The sequence below is a fragment of the Brachyistius frenatus genome, unplaced genomic scaffold, assembly GCF_029030835.1.
Source record: "Brachyistius frenatus isolate BFR_SWC_R1_liver_20210118 unplaced genomic scaffold, ASM2903083v1 Contig_50, whole genome shotgun sequence".
NCBI lineage: Eukaryota > Metazoa > Chordata > Actinopteri > Embiotocidae > Brachyistius > Brachyistius frenatus.
Window position 1 is genome coordinate 1,131,611 of NW_027210649.1, and position 18,326 is coordinate 1,149,936.

An 18,326-nucleotide genomic window follows, 5' to 3' on the forward strand; every position below is an offset into this window, starting at 1 on the left:
AGAAATATGTTGTGTGTTTGTATGATGTGTACATTTTCTATTTGCATCAGTTTGTAAATGGTGTTTTGTATTTGCAACCAACACTGTTTTTTTGGTGAATAGTATATTTTTCAAACGTTTTTTTTTTTTTTTTTTTTTCTTCGGTTTTGGCAGGAAATGATCTCCCTACAACACCGTCTCCTGCATCTATAGATGGTTGTTTTCAATGCTGTGAAGACACCAGCAGGTGGTGGTAGTGGTGGAGGTAAAGGCTTCAAAGGTTTGTGAGTGGCAAGGTTAAAACGAGCTACACCAAAGAAAAAGGTACAACTGTCCTACTTTTACAAGCTATTTAAAAATATATTTGGACAAATAAGACAACCTGTCAAAAAGTACAATATTATATTGGCCTACTTCACAGTTCACCTACATTTGGACCAACTCTCATTGAATTGGAAAAGAATGTCTCATTAGTGTCTCTTACAGAGGTCATGTTTTTGAGTTTAAGTTTATTTATCATGATAAACTAACTTTTAAACTCACTCCCATGTTCAAAGATAGTTTTTAAGGCTTCTAGAAAAGTTGTCCTTGTTGTATTGCTTTGGAAAACTCTTTTCTGTAGATTTTAAGTTGTCAATAATGGCTGACATGAAGTGGTTTCACACATTAACCACATGTTTAAAAAAAAAAATCCAACAGAAATTATTTCAAAGACATAAAAACAGTTTTTATAGGTTGCATTGTTAACAGCACATCACCTCACTTTAACCTGTAAAGTTTCCAAATTGCAGTAGTACAAACTCAATATGGCCCTCACCAAGCCCTGAAATTAACATGAAATTAGATATATACACCCTTTACAGACATTTGGGAAGTCAGAACAACATGGGCTGAGAAACTCTCCTAAACCACAGTCCATATTTTAGACCTACAGCTGCACTTCCTCAACCTGCCGTGGGATGACGCTATAATCAAAAAGACAAATTCATAATTGGGGGGTCTCCAGCTCTGCCTGTGTCACATGGAAGCACAGTAGCTGAGCCGAGGGGAAGCAAGTAGAGATGGAGGGGGCTTGAGGGACTGTGGAGGAGAAACCTGGCACTCGGAGATAACACCGGAGATACAGCTGCAGCGGCGGCAGCGGGGCAGAGGATCGGCAGGTTACAGACTTCCCAGCCTGCCTTCTGGCTGGGGAGCAGAGGAGCGCGGACAGGGGCGCACAAGGGGGTCAGCGGGCGCTCAGAGGGATGCCACATGCAATATGCTGCATTCGTGTTCGGTGAAGCCCAGGAAAGCCAAGTTATCGCCTTTGATTGATTATGCTCGCGGGGAGCGCCTGGTCCGAGGGGAAGCAGAAACTGAAGGAACCGACCAGGGTTGACGCTGCGCCTCCCCAAATCTCTGAGCTGAGTGAGTACAGGGATGCTATAGCGCAATGCTCTGTGCCCGTGGCCGTGTGACAGGCTGGAGGGAGGGAAGGAGGGGAGGTAAGGGGGGGGGGGGGGGGTCATTCATATGTGCCTATAGATTGAGCTCGATAAGCTGCACAAGTAAGTGGTTCACGGCATCCTTTATTCATCCAGCAAACGTAGCCGAGCGCTTTGCCTGTTTTTCTTTGTGCTCGCCCTGCCTTTTCTTCATTTCCTCTGGTCATACATTTAACACACAGACACGTGTGCACCCACCTCAGCGTTACTGCATTGCCTTTTGTGATTTAATCCCCAAATTCGCGGATTCATGAGAGAACTTTATGGTGATTTGACGAGAGGGAGGCGCAGGAAGCCTCCGATCACGCGTTTTTCTGTGACTGAAGCATAAAGATCATTAACGTTAGACCTTCCCTTAACATTTGCAGCCCCCCCCCCGTCTCTCCCTCCCCTTCCTCACTCATAAATAGGGAGTGTGGGGGGAACTGGCTTTGTCGTGTAAGTTGCCAGCTGACCTCGGGGACACAACATCTTTTACCATCCTCACTTTGATCTGGAAATTAATCGGAAACGCTTTGATGATTAGAGAAGAAGAGAAATGAGGAAGAAAAAAAAAAAAAAAACAACCTTCGCGCTACAGGCTTAACGAAACAAAACCCGCGATAAAAAAAAAAAGAAAAAGCACACTGCATCAGCCTGAAATTTTTCATTTTCTGTGATCGCCTATAGCCTCTACCTGCACGGGCTTTTTTTTTTTTTTTTTAATTTTTAATTTTTTAACCCCTGCTTCCACCACCACCACCACCACCACCCTATAAAAATCCCCATTCACACCCTTTGCATGTTTTTTGGGGGTCTCAGCCGGCGTCATTTGAGTCGTGGTTTGTAACCTGTTGTCACCAGCATCACTGCAGTTTGAGGTGTTGGAGCCCAGAGGCGCGGCGAACCGGGCAGCCGAACCGTCACCCAGTGTGATTGATGCCTGCTGAGTGGGTGCCATCATGAGCCACATACATACAACCTCCCCAGATACACACACACACACACACACACACACACACACACACACACACACACACACACACACACACACACACACACACACACACACACACACACACACACACACACACACACACAAGCCCTTCACGGAGGACTGTCTTTATTTTACTAAAGAAAAGACCCTCAGAGTAAAAACATGATGATGATGATGATTCCTCTTTAACCTCCAGCATCTGTGTTGTTGTTTCAAGGCAAGAAAAAAAAAAAAGAAAAAAGGCTGTGAATCATATGATCACATATTTATTCTTTAATTTGGTTTGGATCCATAATGTCAGACGGTGTTTGTATCAGAGGCAGCGCTGCACAGATAAAGACAGAGCCTCTTCCACACAGGCTTCAGCTTTCTTCCTCACAGGGGCATGGTTAATCGTTGTTGCAAGCAAACATTTGACCTAATTCACATTCTCACACAATAGCAGTCTCCTCTCTCTCTCTCTCCCCCATCTCTCTCACCCTCCCTCCCTCTCCAACACACACACACACACACACACACACACACACACACACACACACACACACACACACACACACACACACACACACACACACACACACACACACACACACACACACACACACACTCACACTCACACTCACACTCACGTTGCTGTTATTTGTGTCACAGAGGGTGAGGTTTTTTGCTCCACATGAACTCCCAGGTGGTTTATCAAAACCTGAGCAGATTGGCAGAGAGGCCACTGTTGGCTGGCTGGCTGGGCTTGTTTGAAAGGAGCTCCAGTATTATTAATAATGAACACACATGTAAATGCAGTGCATGTTCCGAGATTTTTTTTATTTTTATTTTTAAAGCCTTACTGGTATCGATTGCTACCAGGGCTGAATGTTGTTCCTAAAAATGAATTTTTATGAGGATTACACCATAATTCCTTGTTTCCCTTCACGGCCTTGTCAGGTGCCGTAAGCAGAAAACATGAGCGTTTTCTTTGCTGTTTGAAAGACTTAGACTGTGAGCGTTTGTTTGTTTAAAAAAAAGGATGACATTTTTCGGCCTATGAAATATGATCTGATGAAGATATCAGCCCTAATGTGTTACCCAGCATGCTTCACTCTTCCTCTACAGAAATGTAAACGTTACGGTCAGATCCAAGTCAACAGGTGACCTGCAACTACTAACGACTACTTTCCTTTTTAACTGGTTAATCTTTTGGTCCACAAGACATCAGAAAACGGTGAAACATCTCTATCACAGTTTCTTCTGATGGTTCGTAATGTCTGACAAACAATAAAATCCAAACAGTCAATTTATTATGATGGAAGACAAGGAAACACAGCAAATTGTCACATTTGAGAGGCTGGAAAACAACTGAATAGCAAATTTGCTATAAAAATGATTTAAGCAATTACGCAAAGTATTTGTAGATTGAGGTTTTATTGGTCAATTAGCTGATAAATCAAACAATTGTTTGGGGCTCTAAAGTCCTCTGTGACTTCCGTGATCCTAAATTCGATCTTTTTTAAATATTTTTTTAATGCTGGCTGAAAAAAAAACAGGTGATTCGTTGACATCAATGAAACGGTGGCAGATATTTTTAACTGTTGTCTGGCATTTATAGACCAAACGTTTTTGGTTTCTTGCAGCTCATTTCCCCTGTTTGTCCATTGATGCATGCAGAGATAAAGACATACAAAGGATAAATATGAAATCTGGATCGTTTTTTATATCCACAAAAAAAAAAGAAAAAAGGCCATCTGTCAAGCCTCTGGAGCCAAATCTCCATGCAAATAATATTATGTTACTATTTGTATGTGTGAGAAATGAGCTTCCACAACTATATTTGAGGCAGATAATATTGATCAATGATGCTCCAGTTTCCTCGCTACATATGGCCTCATCCGAGTGTCCTCCTGGCCTGTGATGCATGGTCAGGGCAACACCTGGCAAATCTGCACCTGCAGGTATTCGAGAGAGCACCGGTAGTTTGTAATGAGCACGCTGGCACCATGGGCGGAGGGGGGGGGGTCACTGTGGCTGAGGGAGCGGGGGCTTTGTTTAGCAGAAAGGCAGCCGGTGGAGGGCCATTTCTTGCTGTTGCTCTGAGCGCTACGTCCAATTGGTTGGCTCAGACGAAGCAGCTCTAGGGCCAGAGATTACACTGCAGTGCTGAGGCGTCACTCTGGCTGAACACCGCAGGCGGAGGCAGGGGGAACGAGGGAGGAAGGAATGGCCGGGGAGGTGTGGACACACTCACTGACACAGGGAAGTGAGAGCAGAGGAAGGGAAGGGAAGACTGGGAAATGATGTTGGGAAATGTGACAGTCTCTTCTCATCATCAGCTTTCAGTATCTTCAAACACCTGCCACAAGACTCCCACGCATGTCTTCCCCTCTCCTCTCTCTTCTTTCTTTTCCTCCACTCCTACACCTTTCCCCTTTCTTCTCTCTCATTACCCTCTCCGTCTCCCCTCCTCGGCTCTGTTGTCAAATCAGCACAGATATAATTACCCCAACGCTGACGCAACTGTGAATTAAATGATCATTTCCTCATAGGTGCATAGAGGTGCTTTAAAATCCAACATGATATTCCCGACTTCTCGCTCAGGAAGTGCTCTGGTTAAGGTGAAGCACTGGTGGGAGATTTAGTGGAATTAACAGCATGTCACAGTCAGGGACTCCTCTTAAAACACACAAAATAGCTTTGATAGACATGCTGTGAAAACATGCTCGGTGTTGCAATCACTTTCATAAGACATGCTCAAAGAAGTAATTATATCCACTGCTGAAAAATATGACTTATTAATAGATCGTATGGATAATAATTGATATAATTTGAATTGGGAAACAAAGCGGTTGTTCTCTGGTTAGGACACCCTGAATTTGCAAAGATATCTGAAAGCAGCATGCAAAGAATCACCAACATCCCTCTGTATGAAATTTGGTGCAAATTGGATTTCATGCTGAGAACAGTTGGGTTCATGTCTGGATCTCGACTCAAAGAGATGCAAATTACCAGAAGTCAGCTCAAATTCCACAATACAGAGCAGCGTTATAAACCGCTGTCCTGTCTCTACTGTGTGTGATTTAACAGAGAATCAGATACTTAGTGAAATGAGTTGACTGCTCTCAATAATGGATTGAAGAAAACAAGAAACTTTCACAAAGGCAACAGAAGTTAGATCTGAGAAAAATGAGAGCTTCAGCCTGAAAAAGAGGCGGTGCAGGGATGTCCTCACAGTGAAGGTTTACTGCACTGACCAGTGATGTTATGGCTGCAACAGAGCTCGCCCTCTACTGAGGTGTGTTAATCATGCAGACAACTTGAGAGCAGTCCCCATTTTTCAAAAGCTCACTCTATTCATCTTTCAGTATTTTTGTAGCCTCTGTACTAAATGTAGTATTCATGTGGTTAATGCTCTCAAGATTCTCTCCGGCTGCTTCACAGAAAAATATTCTATTGTGTTGGTCCAAAACTTTGGTCCAAACTAAAGAATGCCAACAAATGTCGGGTGGATTGGCATGAGATTTGGTACAAACATTTGGGATCCCCAGAGGATGAATCTTACCGAATTTGGGGATCCCCTGACTTTTCCTCTAGCGCCATCAGCAGGTCAAAGTTTCTAAAATCATGTGGAATCCCAAACCAGGTTTGGTGCAATAGATACAGTAGATGCCCATTCACAGACCACCAACCTCTCTAGTGAAATACAAAGTCAATCAAATATTTTCCACAAGTCATTACGGAATCATCAGCTATTCACTCCTTCTGATCAGTGTTCTGGTCGTTCTCCAGGAAATAATTAGATATTCGACCTTAAAGAGAGGTATGTTCGGGGGCATACCTGGTTTGATTAACATGCTTGTCATGCAGTCAGATTTCAGGTCGGTCTTGCTCTTGGGTTCACAGGCAGATTGAGTCATCCACATCCATTGCTCGTTCCTCCCCAGCTCGTCTAAATACAGTCAATACAGTCAAAGAACCAGACCCGAGGATTCAAAACGGCAGCTTGGGTGATGTCATGGTGGGTTGCTACTTGAAATATCTGCAAAAATAATGACATTAAAAGATAAGTTAATTACTTAAAAATGGTGTTTCTCTAGTATGAACATTTGCTACTTGTCCAGTTTTCTATAAAAGTAACTCAACATCGTTTGGGTTTTTGTCAGTTGTAATAATTGTGTAAATAATAGTTGGCTGTAGTTTTGTGATTCTGCTATAATGGACTAATAATACAACTATTCCCTTGTTTTCTGTGTGTCAAATGCCCAAAATACATTATTTGATGAAAAAACTTTACCACAAATAACTGCCATATAAAGCTCAGTTGAGCAAATTTTAAACAAATTTGAGAGTAATCCAATCATGTAGAACTTCCCTGAGGCTTCGTCCGGTTGGTAATCCAGTCGGTAAGAATGAGTTTCTCAAAACATTTTTTGACATCATTGAAAAAGCTAATTTGCTTATAATTAGTCATGGGAGTCCAGCGGGGACGCAAGCCACATTTGGAGGTGGTCAGTTGTATGTGCCAGATTTAATACAATAGATTTGGAGAATATATTGAGGAGATAGAGAGATGGTTTTTATACCTGTAAAAGGTGATGATAACAGGTACCCCGAGCACTTCAATGGGGGATATTTGGATATTTCCTGACTTTTAGACTCTATTATAATCAGATCAATAGAGGCCACTCTCGCAAAAAAGATATCAAAATGTTTTGCATAGTTTTCTATCCAGATGGGAGTGGACCTGATAGTCCGAAATCGTCAGCCTGGCTGGGAGTAAAAGAATATACGGATAAAACAGAAACGTGTGCTGCAGGTCGAGCTGCTTCAGACTGACGTGTTTGTTTCAGAAAAGCTCAGCAGCAGCATGGAGATTTCTCCTGAGAACAGTCTGGAGGTGTTCAAGGCTTTGGCTAACCTTCAGAGAAGATACTGTACGTGTTCCTCACCAGACCATAGACAAAGTTAAAGAAAGTTGACCGGCAGAGATTAAATTCTGCCGGGAGGGAAAGTGTCTACGTGGACTCCAATACTACAACTTGTTGTTTTAAGAGCATCCAAATACACAAACCCAGCAAAAAGTTTGTTGAAAAGGATCCAACAGAGAGAATGCAGTCTAGGAGAAAGTCTGTACTTATAAACTGAATAAATAAATGAGAATGAGGAAAGACGTGTAACTTCAGTTCAACCAGACGGTGCGTTTCAGACAGTCGGCAGCCCTGTTGTTGCTAATGGACAAACACACATTAACGTACACATGAAAACACATTGTCACAGTAGACAGATGGCGCGATTTGACAGAGATTAGGCCTGTTTGTTTGGTCTTTTTTGTTTTATCTCTGTGAATTTATTGTTTATTTGAAAGATATTACACTGCCAAATGTGAGATTGTCTGGCGAGCGGAGAAGCAGAAGATGTTTCTGTCTGCTCGCTCTGCTTTCACACTTGTCTCCTTCAGTGTTTTCGGGTTACTCTGCCTGCTGGCATGTTCAGCTTTGCTGTGACTCATTGTACCTTCTCAATATGTGCGTTTGTTCCTGTTAAAACGGTTAACACATAGGACATTTGTATTTACCAATACAGAGGTGCAGCCACTCAACAAACAGATCCGAAATCAAATAAATATAAATAAAACAGCTCAGATTAGTTTTTTCACAGGATTTCTTTTCAAAACAACATTGAAGAGTAGTTAAATGAATTGTTGGACTGCTGCCGTAACTAACTTTCAGACTTGATCCCCCAAAAAATCTGTGTTGGTGAGCAGGTATGTTGTTGATGTCTTAGTAAGTGTGTCACACAAAGCTCAGTAATCCCTCAAACAAGGTAAAGCAGAAGCACATGCCGGAGGCGTAATGTCTTGTTCATTTCATTGCTCTTGCGCTGGATGGGAATTCATACTGTTCCTTCTTCCATGTTCACCGTGAATATTTTACTTCTGGTTCCGCTGCTTTGTTAACCTTCTTAATGTTTTGTAAAGGTTAGATAATTTTTGTAATTAAGCCCCACTCTGTGCCTTTCCGCTGCAGATCCCAGTGAGACCGTGGCACTTCCCTGCGTGCATGAGTGTAAGGGTGTGTGTGTGAGTGTGTGAGAGCAAGCGAGCGTCTGCGCTCCCACATGGCCTCCATGCAGGACGGGCTGAACTTCACGGCTCCTCCCTACGGCAAGGTCCTGCTGCTGGGCGCTATCGCTGCTGCCTCAGCCTTTGTTGTTACGATCCTCATCGTGGTGCTCTGCGTGGGCTGCCAGAGGTAAGAGCAGCACTCTGCACACGTAAAGATTCAGCAAGTTCGTTTACATTTTTGCACTGAAGAAGATTTACACATCGCACACACCAGTAGTGGACGAAAAGTACTCAAATACTTTACTTAAGCAAAAGCGCCGATACAGCAGTGTAAAAACACTTCATTACAAGTTTATCAGCGAAATGCACTTAAAGTATCAAAAGTAAAAGTTCTCATCGAGCAACAGAGCAGCCTGTAAATATGACAGGACATTATTAGATTGGCTTACCGCTGTTTAGATCGATGTGGAGCTGCTTTTATCTACTGCAAATACTGTAAAGTAGTCTAGTCCAGTCGTTCCCAACATAGGGGTCAGGCCCCCTCCAAAGGGTCACAAGGTAAATCTGAGGGGTCATGAGATGATTAGTGGGCAAGAAAAGAAGGAAAAACTAAGTTATGCTTCACTAATTTGTCTCCAGTTTTTCTGTTCTCTACTTTTATTGTAAAATTGACTTCTTATAACAAATTTTAAGCCAAAAATACAACAACTTAATTCTATTTTCTAAGTGCATCATTTGAATAGTAATTATTGACTGTAGCTACAAGTCAAATGTAGGAAAAATACTCAAGTAAAGCAGTAGAATACCTCTAAACTGTACTACAGCTCTTGAATATATGTACTTAGTTACTTTGCACCACTGGGAGGCACGACGCCTGTCACCATTATTACATAATCGCCTGATCACCATTATTTGAGCTGACTGCAGTCATTTTGTATCATTGCTAGAGTCGTTTCTATTCATGTGTATAAAAACAGCAGGATGAAACAAACAGAAATGTCACATTTCCATCATGATGTCCACGTAATTTTACACCGTTTGAGAATTAGCGCCACCAACTGTTCATCTTAAAGATGCTGAACTTCTAATATTAAATTTACCATCATGCATTTAGCCGCAAAGCCAAAAACCACATAAGCGGCTCTTCTTCTTCATAAGTTGTGTGTATATTATTAAACTGTGATGAAAGCTTATTCTATAACTAGAAAAAGACAAATTAAATTGATCATTGCAATTATTTCTGACAATTATAATCATCAACAACATTTTCTTGATCGTGACGGGCTGAGCAGGCACGTATGCAAATATACTCCGAATGCCTCTCTCACATATGCACAGTCATAAGATGACTCAGCCACACATGGACGGTGACTCAGACGCAAACTCCACACGCACACACACACACAATTACATCAGTGTCGACTCGTGTATGACAGAGCGTTTGTGTTCATCACAGGAAGGGGAAGACACACAATGTCTCCGGCGAGGGTGGAAAACACCGTCTCATGGACATGGTAGGTATCAGGCAACGATGTTTTGTTTGCATTGCAGCAGAAGCAACTCAATTCACCAGAGAACAGTACCGTTCAGAAGACACCTCTTCAGCCTTAATTAGAGTTTAACATGTCCCGCGTGTGTGTTTGTGCGTATATGTGTGTGTGTTGTCAGGGTATACTCAGGCAGTCGAAGCTGCGGTCCATCAGTAAATCGGACACTGAGATGAACAAGATGAACTGCAATGGCAAAAGTGAGTGCATCCTTCACATTCAAATCCTGACCTGTGCTCAGTAAACAGCGCGGCATCGTTTTCAGGTGAAAGCCCTATGTCAACTCTTCGGGAGCTAAACAGCCTGGTTCGGTTTTAGCTGCATATCAAAGCACTTGTGGCGTTATGAGAGGGGATTTTGGGGGAAATGTTCTGAGCTGGATGGGTCGCAAACTTTCCTCAAACACACCAGCAGCATGTAATCTTTCCGTTTATGTAAAAGCATGAAAATCAGCAGAGCTGGAGAAAAAGGTTTTCACACTGCAGCAACAACAAAGTCCATAAAAATGAAGTATCATTGTTAAAATGTAACAGCATGAAAGGAAATCAATTTTCACCCCCAAATAAATTTAACTGTTGTATGTTTTGATTTGGCTGATTTAAAGTCGGCCTCACTAACTAACTGCAGGTCCACGAAAACAAGATTATCAAGCAAGTAAGTGCAACGTCGCAGTTTCTCTCCACATTCTTTGTATCTGGCCCTAAATTCATTAAAAAAAAAAAAAAGCCTCTTATAATAAGATTTGAGGACATATTAGAGGGGAAATTTACCCTAAAACAGAATTCACATTACATTTACAACTCTTCCACTGGACTGCTCGGTCCTGATTTGTGAACATGCATCTTTCCCTCAAAGACACAAATCAGAATGCCAAGACAAATCCTGGAGCTCCGTCACTGACAGTCAACAGGGAACTGCGTTTGTGGGCGCTGTGACAGTAGCCCGAGAGGGTTTGAAGAAATATAAGCATATGTCCTGCTTCATACTTGTCCTGCTTCCACTGCAGTGGAATGAAGCCAAGTTGGATGCATATTCTCAGGCATCTATGTCAGTTCCCAGTTTACTGTCAGCTTGAGATTTTCTCTCACCAGTGAGAGATTTGTTCATGTTCACAAATGTGTATGTGGATGCTGTTTTACGGGGGCCTATCGGCTGTACGGACGGTGTAACAGCAGGCTGTACGTCCCTTGCAGAGGCATCTTAAAAAGAAACGTCCAGCCAGCATGGACCTTCTGCTGCTGCCCAGCCGCCGGTCTAACTCTGACCTTCGTTCTCAAGGCAGGCAGCTTCCCCAGATCCCCTCTGGGACTGGAGAGGACGGCGAGCACACTTATTCTGAAGTGGGCCGGCGCTCCTCCACCTCACGTACTGACGATGCCCTCTACGCCATGGTAGGCAGGGCCGGGCAGACAGACACTCCGGCCCCTCCGGCCGTCCCTGCCAACACCCCGGCGCCCCCAGACCCGGACGGGGACGTGGAAGGAGGGCTGCCCGAACCCGAGGCCCAGGTCATGTCTCCCCCTCACCCTCCGGAGACGGCGGAGTACGCCTGCGTCAGGAAGCTGAGGAAGGCCGACAAGGCGCCCCAAAAGAGGGACAGCGGGACGGATATGGTGGAACCGCCGGCGCCACCTCCACGACACGCCCCGCCCTCTCATCCAGCCCCGCCCCCGCCGCACCCTCACAGCACAAAGTTGCCCCGTAGAAACGTTGACACCTTTAACGTCCCGGCATTCCCAAAGGTTGGTAGAGTTCAGAGTTTCACACCTTTTGATGAATAGTTTAACAGTTCTGTTGCTTTCTTCCAGGAAGTTACAGTCGCTTAAGAAAGTATTCAGACTCTTTTCACTTCCTGCAGACTTAACAGGGTCGAAACTGCCACAATCTCAAAGATTTGTTTCGTTCTCTTTGGCGACAAACGGTAATTGCAGCTGTGTTTTTCGGCTTCACTTCCCATAAATCCAAAAAGTGTCACCGGTGTGATGTCATTCGGTTGGCAGTTGAAGAGTGAACTTGGCGTGTCAGTTCCTCCTTTGTGGTGGAACGGCCACTGCTAACGGTGCACTAACCGCTTGTGATTTTACCACAGGCCGTATATAAAAGTGGACGTAGCTTCTGGGTCTGAAAAATGAGGCAAGTGCCTTAAACTGCAATATCACCGAGTGCCACAAGAGGTTGGCTCCTAAAAAAAGCTCTTGCTCCATACACTCCCGTTCAACTTCTCTCATGAAATACAAAGTGAACACATTTTTTTCCTCAAGTTATCATGGTTGTTGTTAGCTAAAGTTGCTCCTTCTTAATTTTCTGTCAGTCTGAAAATATTTATATTTATTAGAAAAAAAGCCGCAAAAAGCCGTGTTTTTGTCTGTTTGATTGACAGGCCTGTGGCGCAGTCAGGTTTCCGCTATCGCTGGGCGGGACGTAGTATCGTAGCCAATCAGATCGAGTCAGATCCCCCGCATGTCCTCCCCCCCCCCCCGAGCTCATCCATATATGGTCACTTCTGGCTCCAAACTATTTATCCGGGAGTATCACTATTTTTTTTAGCAGTAAATGTCATTCTTGAGTATACTATAACAAATATAATAAAACGCCACATAATGTTTATTTCACATATTTCTGTTGCAATAAGCCTCGACAGAAACACCTCAGTGGTTTCATGAGCTGAAGGAAGCGAGGAAGTGATGACCGGAGGGGGAGAGGAAGTTAACGCATAGGTTGGGTTGTTAGTGGCTCTCTGGAGGTCTGACTGGAGCAGAAGACGATATTATATGAAGTAGAGGAAGATTTAGTTGATCAGTCCGGTTTGTGAACCCATCGAGTGTGAACAGCCACCGGTTTCCGGTTCGACACGTTCAGAAACGTTTTTTTTTTAAAAAATTTTTATGATAAATATTTCATTTTCTTGTCCTTCGTCAGCACCAGTACGACAGATAAACATGCAGTTAGTGGTGAAGGTGTGTTGCTCAGGATCTGGAGAGTTTTTCTGTCCGACTTCCTGTTGATGCTGCAGAAGAGCTGCACGGCTCTAATTAAGCCAGTGTTGCAGCTTCATCACGCATGTTGTGATATGTTAGCACTCCTGTAGAATTCTTCCTTGACGCCAAGGCGGCGAGGGGTGTTTATTTGTCGAAGAGTTCCCGGTGATAGTGGGGTATTTCTGCTCCCAGCAGTGTCGCCTCCTCCATATGTTCGCAGCAGCAGGAGTGTACGCCGGCTGTCTGCTTCGACTGTGGATATAAGGCTTTGTGCTCCCCTCCAGGTGACAGTGGGAGACCATTTGCTGCCCTGCGTGAGGTCAGCGAGGTCGCTCCATCAGCTGTGACCTCAGTTCAGTAACACGCACAGTTCACTGGCTTACATGTGTAAGCAGTTTGCTCTCAGGCCCGTCCGCCACTGATTTTCCTCGAGATGACGCAACGTGTTGAAATTGAGTCATCCAGAATATTAGCACATGGTTCCTTACAGGCTCCACCTTCCAGGGAAAATCTATTCAACGCAGTATGAAATCCATCCAGCATATTTCCAATTCTACTGCACCTCTTGAAAGAGTAATTTACCCTTTTGTGAGTCCTGTTATGTCTGGGTTTTTTTTTGTTCACATTTGTCGGTTGCGGCATGAACAAGAACATGTGACCAGCTCTGCGCCGAATGTGATTTGTTGCTCTGCTGACAGGAAGTGATGTTTATGGGCAACGGAGAGCAGTATATCTGGAAGCCTCCAGAGGACGAAGAGATGCTCATGCTCCAAAATAAAGGCCTGGCTCCGCTGGGTGCTCACACAGTGGAGAATATACAACCGTCTGCTGCAGTGGTGAGCGACCACTCCTCAGTCTGTGCATCGAATGTGACTCTGTTGAAGCTTCTCTTTCACAATATTGCACTTAAATCAATGCAAGAGAAATCATTTTACACACTGTTTATCCATTCTGTGTATGCGCTTGACCCAACACTACAGTGAAGTATTATCACTCTTAAATTGATTAAATCCAGAAGGTCCTTTTAACACATCTACAGCTGTTATTTCCTTCCTTAAATACTCTATTAAACAATCTAATGAACCAACAGATTAAAAAAATATTCAGTCTGCTGCAATATGAAAGATTTTAAACTGATTTTACAATTTGCAGCTGTACTGTTGTTCTTAATCTGAAGAAAAAGCAAAGTAGAAAATATAACGTCCTTGCTTTATTAGTATTTCTTTCTTTCTAAAGCTTTATATTTTAATACAAAACAATGAATCACAGTTTTTCTTGTGTAAAAAAGGAAGAACAGATTTTTGGCCAGAGAAAGGGCTTTTTTGTTTTTTGTAATAAATAATTTTATAGATAATCTTTTCATGCACAAACAACAAATTTTGAGGATTTTTAGAAAATAGATAGTTTTGTTAAATTACCTTCTTGGTTTTTATCTATTAGAAACAGGATTGGATTGTAATAGTCATACATGGGAGGCTTTGGCAGCTGTATCACATGAAATGAAATGTTCAGCAATTTATCCAGGAGTATCAACCGAATGTATATTTAATCAACTGTTACCTTTACTCATATTTTATAATAATAATCTGTGAGTTTGAACAATGCTTAGATAAGCAAATTAGTTTTGCGGGTTAGAAAGGTTAAAGGAACATTTGAAAACTTTGGCCTTTCTCGCTGAGCGTTGGATTAGAAAATCTCACATCTGCCTATTAAATAAGAAGCTGCAACCAGGAGTCGCTCACCTGGCTCCATTCATTTGTAAAAAAAAAAAAAAAAACCTCGACAAGAATCTCTAAATCTCACTGATAAACAGATTAAACCTTGTTTGGTTATTGTATACAAAAAAACAAAAGTTTAAAAGCAACAAGCTGTGCCAGAGGTTACGCATGTGTGGGACTGTTGCTTGCCTGGGAGCAGTCTCCTTTTCACTTAGTTTTTTTTATGGCTTAAATAAATCAATGAGCTTTAAAGGTGATGTTAGGCTGATTTTGTCACCTGTACAGCCGGGCTAGCTTTTCCCCTCCTACCCGTCCAGTCTAAGTTAAACTAAATAGCTGCTGGCTTGTAGCTCCATAACAGACAGATACAGAAGTGGGATCAATGCTGTCCCTAAAGTGAAAAAGACCTTTTTTTTTTAACTGTTCCTTTAAAGTCTTTTCCATGGTAGGTAATCCCGTGCTGTTTGATTGCAGGTGGCTGAGATGTACTCCAAGGTGTGTAAACCAGGAAAGAAAAAGAGAGCAGTGCCGGGGTCTCCCCCAGCCAACCTTGGCTTCCGGACCTTAGGTCGTGGTGACCGGGACCGAGACCGGGACGGGGGGTTTAGCGTAGTGGTCAAACCCCAGACGTGGGCCCCTCAGGAGGGCAAAGCCATCGGCGGGCCCCTCGACGACCACTGCTACGAGTCCATCGGGACGGAGGAGTGCGACCCGGCCTACGAGAACGTGGACGGAGGCGGCTGGAAGCGAGAGAGGCCCCCCAACACGTGTGCCACCCTGCGGCCCCGGAGGAAGAAAGCCCAGCAGCCCTTGCAGCAGCAGCAGCCCCCTCCGCCGCCGCCGACGCAGCAGACCCCCAAGCTCCAGCACCTGCCTGCCAAAGCCCTGCTGCTGCCGGGGGAGAACCTGTACGAGAGCATCGGCGACCTGAAGCAGGGCTCCGCCACCTCCAGCACCACCACCATCTTCACGTTCAACGACGGCATGGAGATGTACGTAACAGGGCTCTGAGGCGGCGGCTGCACTGTGACCCCCCCCCCACCCCACCTCATCCCTCCAACACAAGGAGCTGAGCTAACACCACCAGGAGTGATGGCTGAGCCCCTGTCATGCTCACCCACACATACTGTTTACATTCAAGTCATAACATCAAGCCTTTCTCAGGCTCTAGAGGCCTTGGGGCAGTAATGTTGATCTGTTATGACCTGGGCTGAATACAAAGTCCAATCTATCAACCTTATAAGGAATCCAAAGGTAGTGAATAATAATGAGCACAAGACCATTGCAGAGCAATCTGTAGGTAACAGTAGCACTTCTATTTTCCTGATATGTGCAAAGCACAATAAAGTGAAAAGCCTAAATTCTTCCTCAATTCTAGCGGGTAAAAATAGTCGTATATTTGGTCCGAGCAGGACTCTTATTTGGGGAAAAAGGCAAAGCATTGTGTGAAATATTTTGGTAGCACTTAGTCTGTCATGAACAGGCCTTCCCTGTAGTTGGTCAAGATGTGATTCAGGATGGAATTTAAATGATATAAAGGAATGAATTACTAATCAAAATACTTGAAAGCTCAGGGACCAAGAGAAACAATTATGAGAGTATTATAACAAAAAAAATTGCAAACATTTTGCATTCCTCCTAAAAGCTTCGACTAATTTCGACCATTTTCACACTACAAGAGCCGACCAGAAAACGTCCCTCCCTTCGTCACGTTTTTGTTTCACCTCACATGGACTGAACACTGTCTCCACTGCTGTCTGTAAATGAAGTGTTTTACTTTGTTGACCCTGTTTCTGCACTTTGCCTGCTACAAGTTGCATGCTTAAAAAAAAAAAAAAAGGTGAAAAAACAAAACAAAAAATCAAGCACTGTCATGTGGTACCTCTATATGAATGTTTTTTTTTTTTTTTCTTTTCTATCGTCGTTGGTTGTTTATTTTCTAGTGTGTTGCTTTATTTCTCTGTAGAGCTCAAAGCCAGTTAGATTAAGGATGTCTTTGGCTCAGTGGGACTCCGTGCAGCAGAGAGGAGAACTTAATTTTCCCTCCTGCGCCCTGCAACACACTCGGTACAGATGAAACAAGACTAAAGAGAACTGCCCGAGTCCCAAAGGTGGAGACAGTCCACTCCCCCCCCCCCCCTGCCCCCCCCCCCTCCGTCTGCTCAGTCCTCACTCATATCTGTGGACTGTTCATCTGCATAGTCCCTGCCTTGTGGTCATTATGAATCTGCTTGGGTTTCATCATAGTGCAGCGTGGAAAGCTACAGTAGAACTGATGTGTATTAGCAAACGTCATGTCTCACCATCCCTCCATCGATGAAAACTCTCTCTGTTATCAGTGTTGAAAAATATTGCAGAAATGACAATTATGTGAAGCAAACGGTTCGCTAAGCAGCAGAGAACCCCGACGCCCCCACCCCCTCCCCGCCCCACAGGAAAAAAAAAACCCACACACAAAACAAACATACAAAATCCTGGACAATAACGACAATTTCATTTTGACCAAATATTCCCCAGCAAACAATGTGATTATACTGTATGTTAATGCAATGTGTATGTACATGAAAAAAAGAGAAAGAATAATAAATATATCATCAGTGTCAAGAAACCTATCTTTTTCTATTATGTTCAATTGTGTTTTGGAATGACTTATCTTGTGACACAAACTGCGGAAACTACAGCTGCAATGTAAATTTCAGTGTATTCTGTTTGTTGTTTTTTGAAGCCATGAAGCTACGGTGTGTTCTTGGAAAGCCCTGTTAAGTTAAATGTGGCAGCTAATGTTGTGTGTTTGCTATTCAGACTACAGGGTCTTGTACTCAAAAAGCGTGTAATTAAGTGCTAAGTGCAAAAGATTGTAATGTTTTATATCAAGATTACTATTCATGAAATGTCAGTCAAGTTTATACTTTTGTAATAAAGTGGCACTTTAAAAAAAAAAGATGTTTTATCTCATAGTCTCGCTTATTAAAACGGACAGAAAAGCAGAATTTGAAGACAGACTTCTCTGAGAGTTGCCATCTTTGTTTTGAGTTAAAGCTCTTCTTCTGGTCCTAAAAGCTGCCTGTAGATTCAGTTTTAGTCCTTTAAAAGGAAAGAAAATCCTCCGCATACCTACAGACTTCTAATGTTTGGAATCATATTCAGAAAATTATATCATATGTAATATTTTCATAAATTTGATGTCAAAGGACACTTGTTTCTTCGGTTGTGCTTTGTTTCTTTTGTGAAGCGCAACCTTACAACCTCAAATCACATGGAGTATGTGTGTGTGTGTGTGTGTGTGTGTGTGAGAGTAGCCTTCCCATGTTTTTTTTATCTGTGTGAATGTCTGCGTGCACGTGCACATGTGCCAGAGTAGCAGGGTCTGCGTCTGAGTAGCTGTGGAGAAGGAGGGAGGAGGGGGTGGGGGGGAGAAGGGAAAAAAAAAAAATAGGTCACCCCTTAAAACAAAAAGCTTGCAGTCAACATCGCAACCGTCTGCTGAATTTTCATTGGCGGGCTTGTCTCCATGGTAACAGGTTAACCTTGAGGCAGTAGTCACATGGGCGAGCGAGTCTTCTGCTGTCTTGGAGAATACAGCGTGCGTCGT

The 18,326-nt window shown here is 43.4% G+C and overlaps 1 protein-coding gene across 3 annotated transcripts; it reads left to right on the forward strand.

Annotated features, from left to right (window-relative positions):
* Positions 1-983: 983 nt before the first annotated feature.
* LOC138624261 (SR-related and CTD-associated factor 4) lies at positions 984-17,693 on the forward strand. Of its 3 annotated transcripts, XM_069704268.1 has the most exons (8): positions 984-1,389; positions 8,454-8,678; positions 9,948-10,005; positions 10,160-10,193; positions 10,495-10,508; positions 11,247-11,780; positions 13,715-13,852; positions 15,209-17,693. In XM_069704268.1, the coding sequence occupies exons 2-8, from the start codon at positions 8,545-8,547 to the stop codon at positions 15,743-15,745; spliced, it is 1,449 nt and encodes a 482-aa protein (XP_069560369.1). In that variant the 5' UTR covers positions 984-1,389; positions 8,454-8,544; the 3' UTR covers positions 15,746-17,693. The 3 variants fall into 3 exon arrangements, with proteins under 3 accessions (XP_069560369.1, XP_069560367.1, XP_069560368.1); XM_069704266.1 differs by lacking the exon at positions 10,495-10,508 and having other exon boundaries at positions 986-1,389; positions 10,160-10,238; positions 11,317-11,780; XM_069704267.1 differs by lacking the exon at positions 10,495-10,508 and having other exon boundaries at positions 986-1,389; positions 10,160-10,238; positions 11,434-11,780.
* Positions 17,694-18,326: the final 633 nt, after the last annotated feature.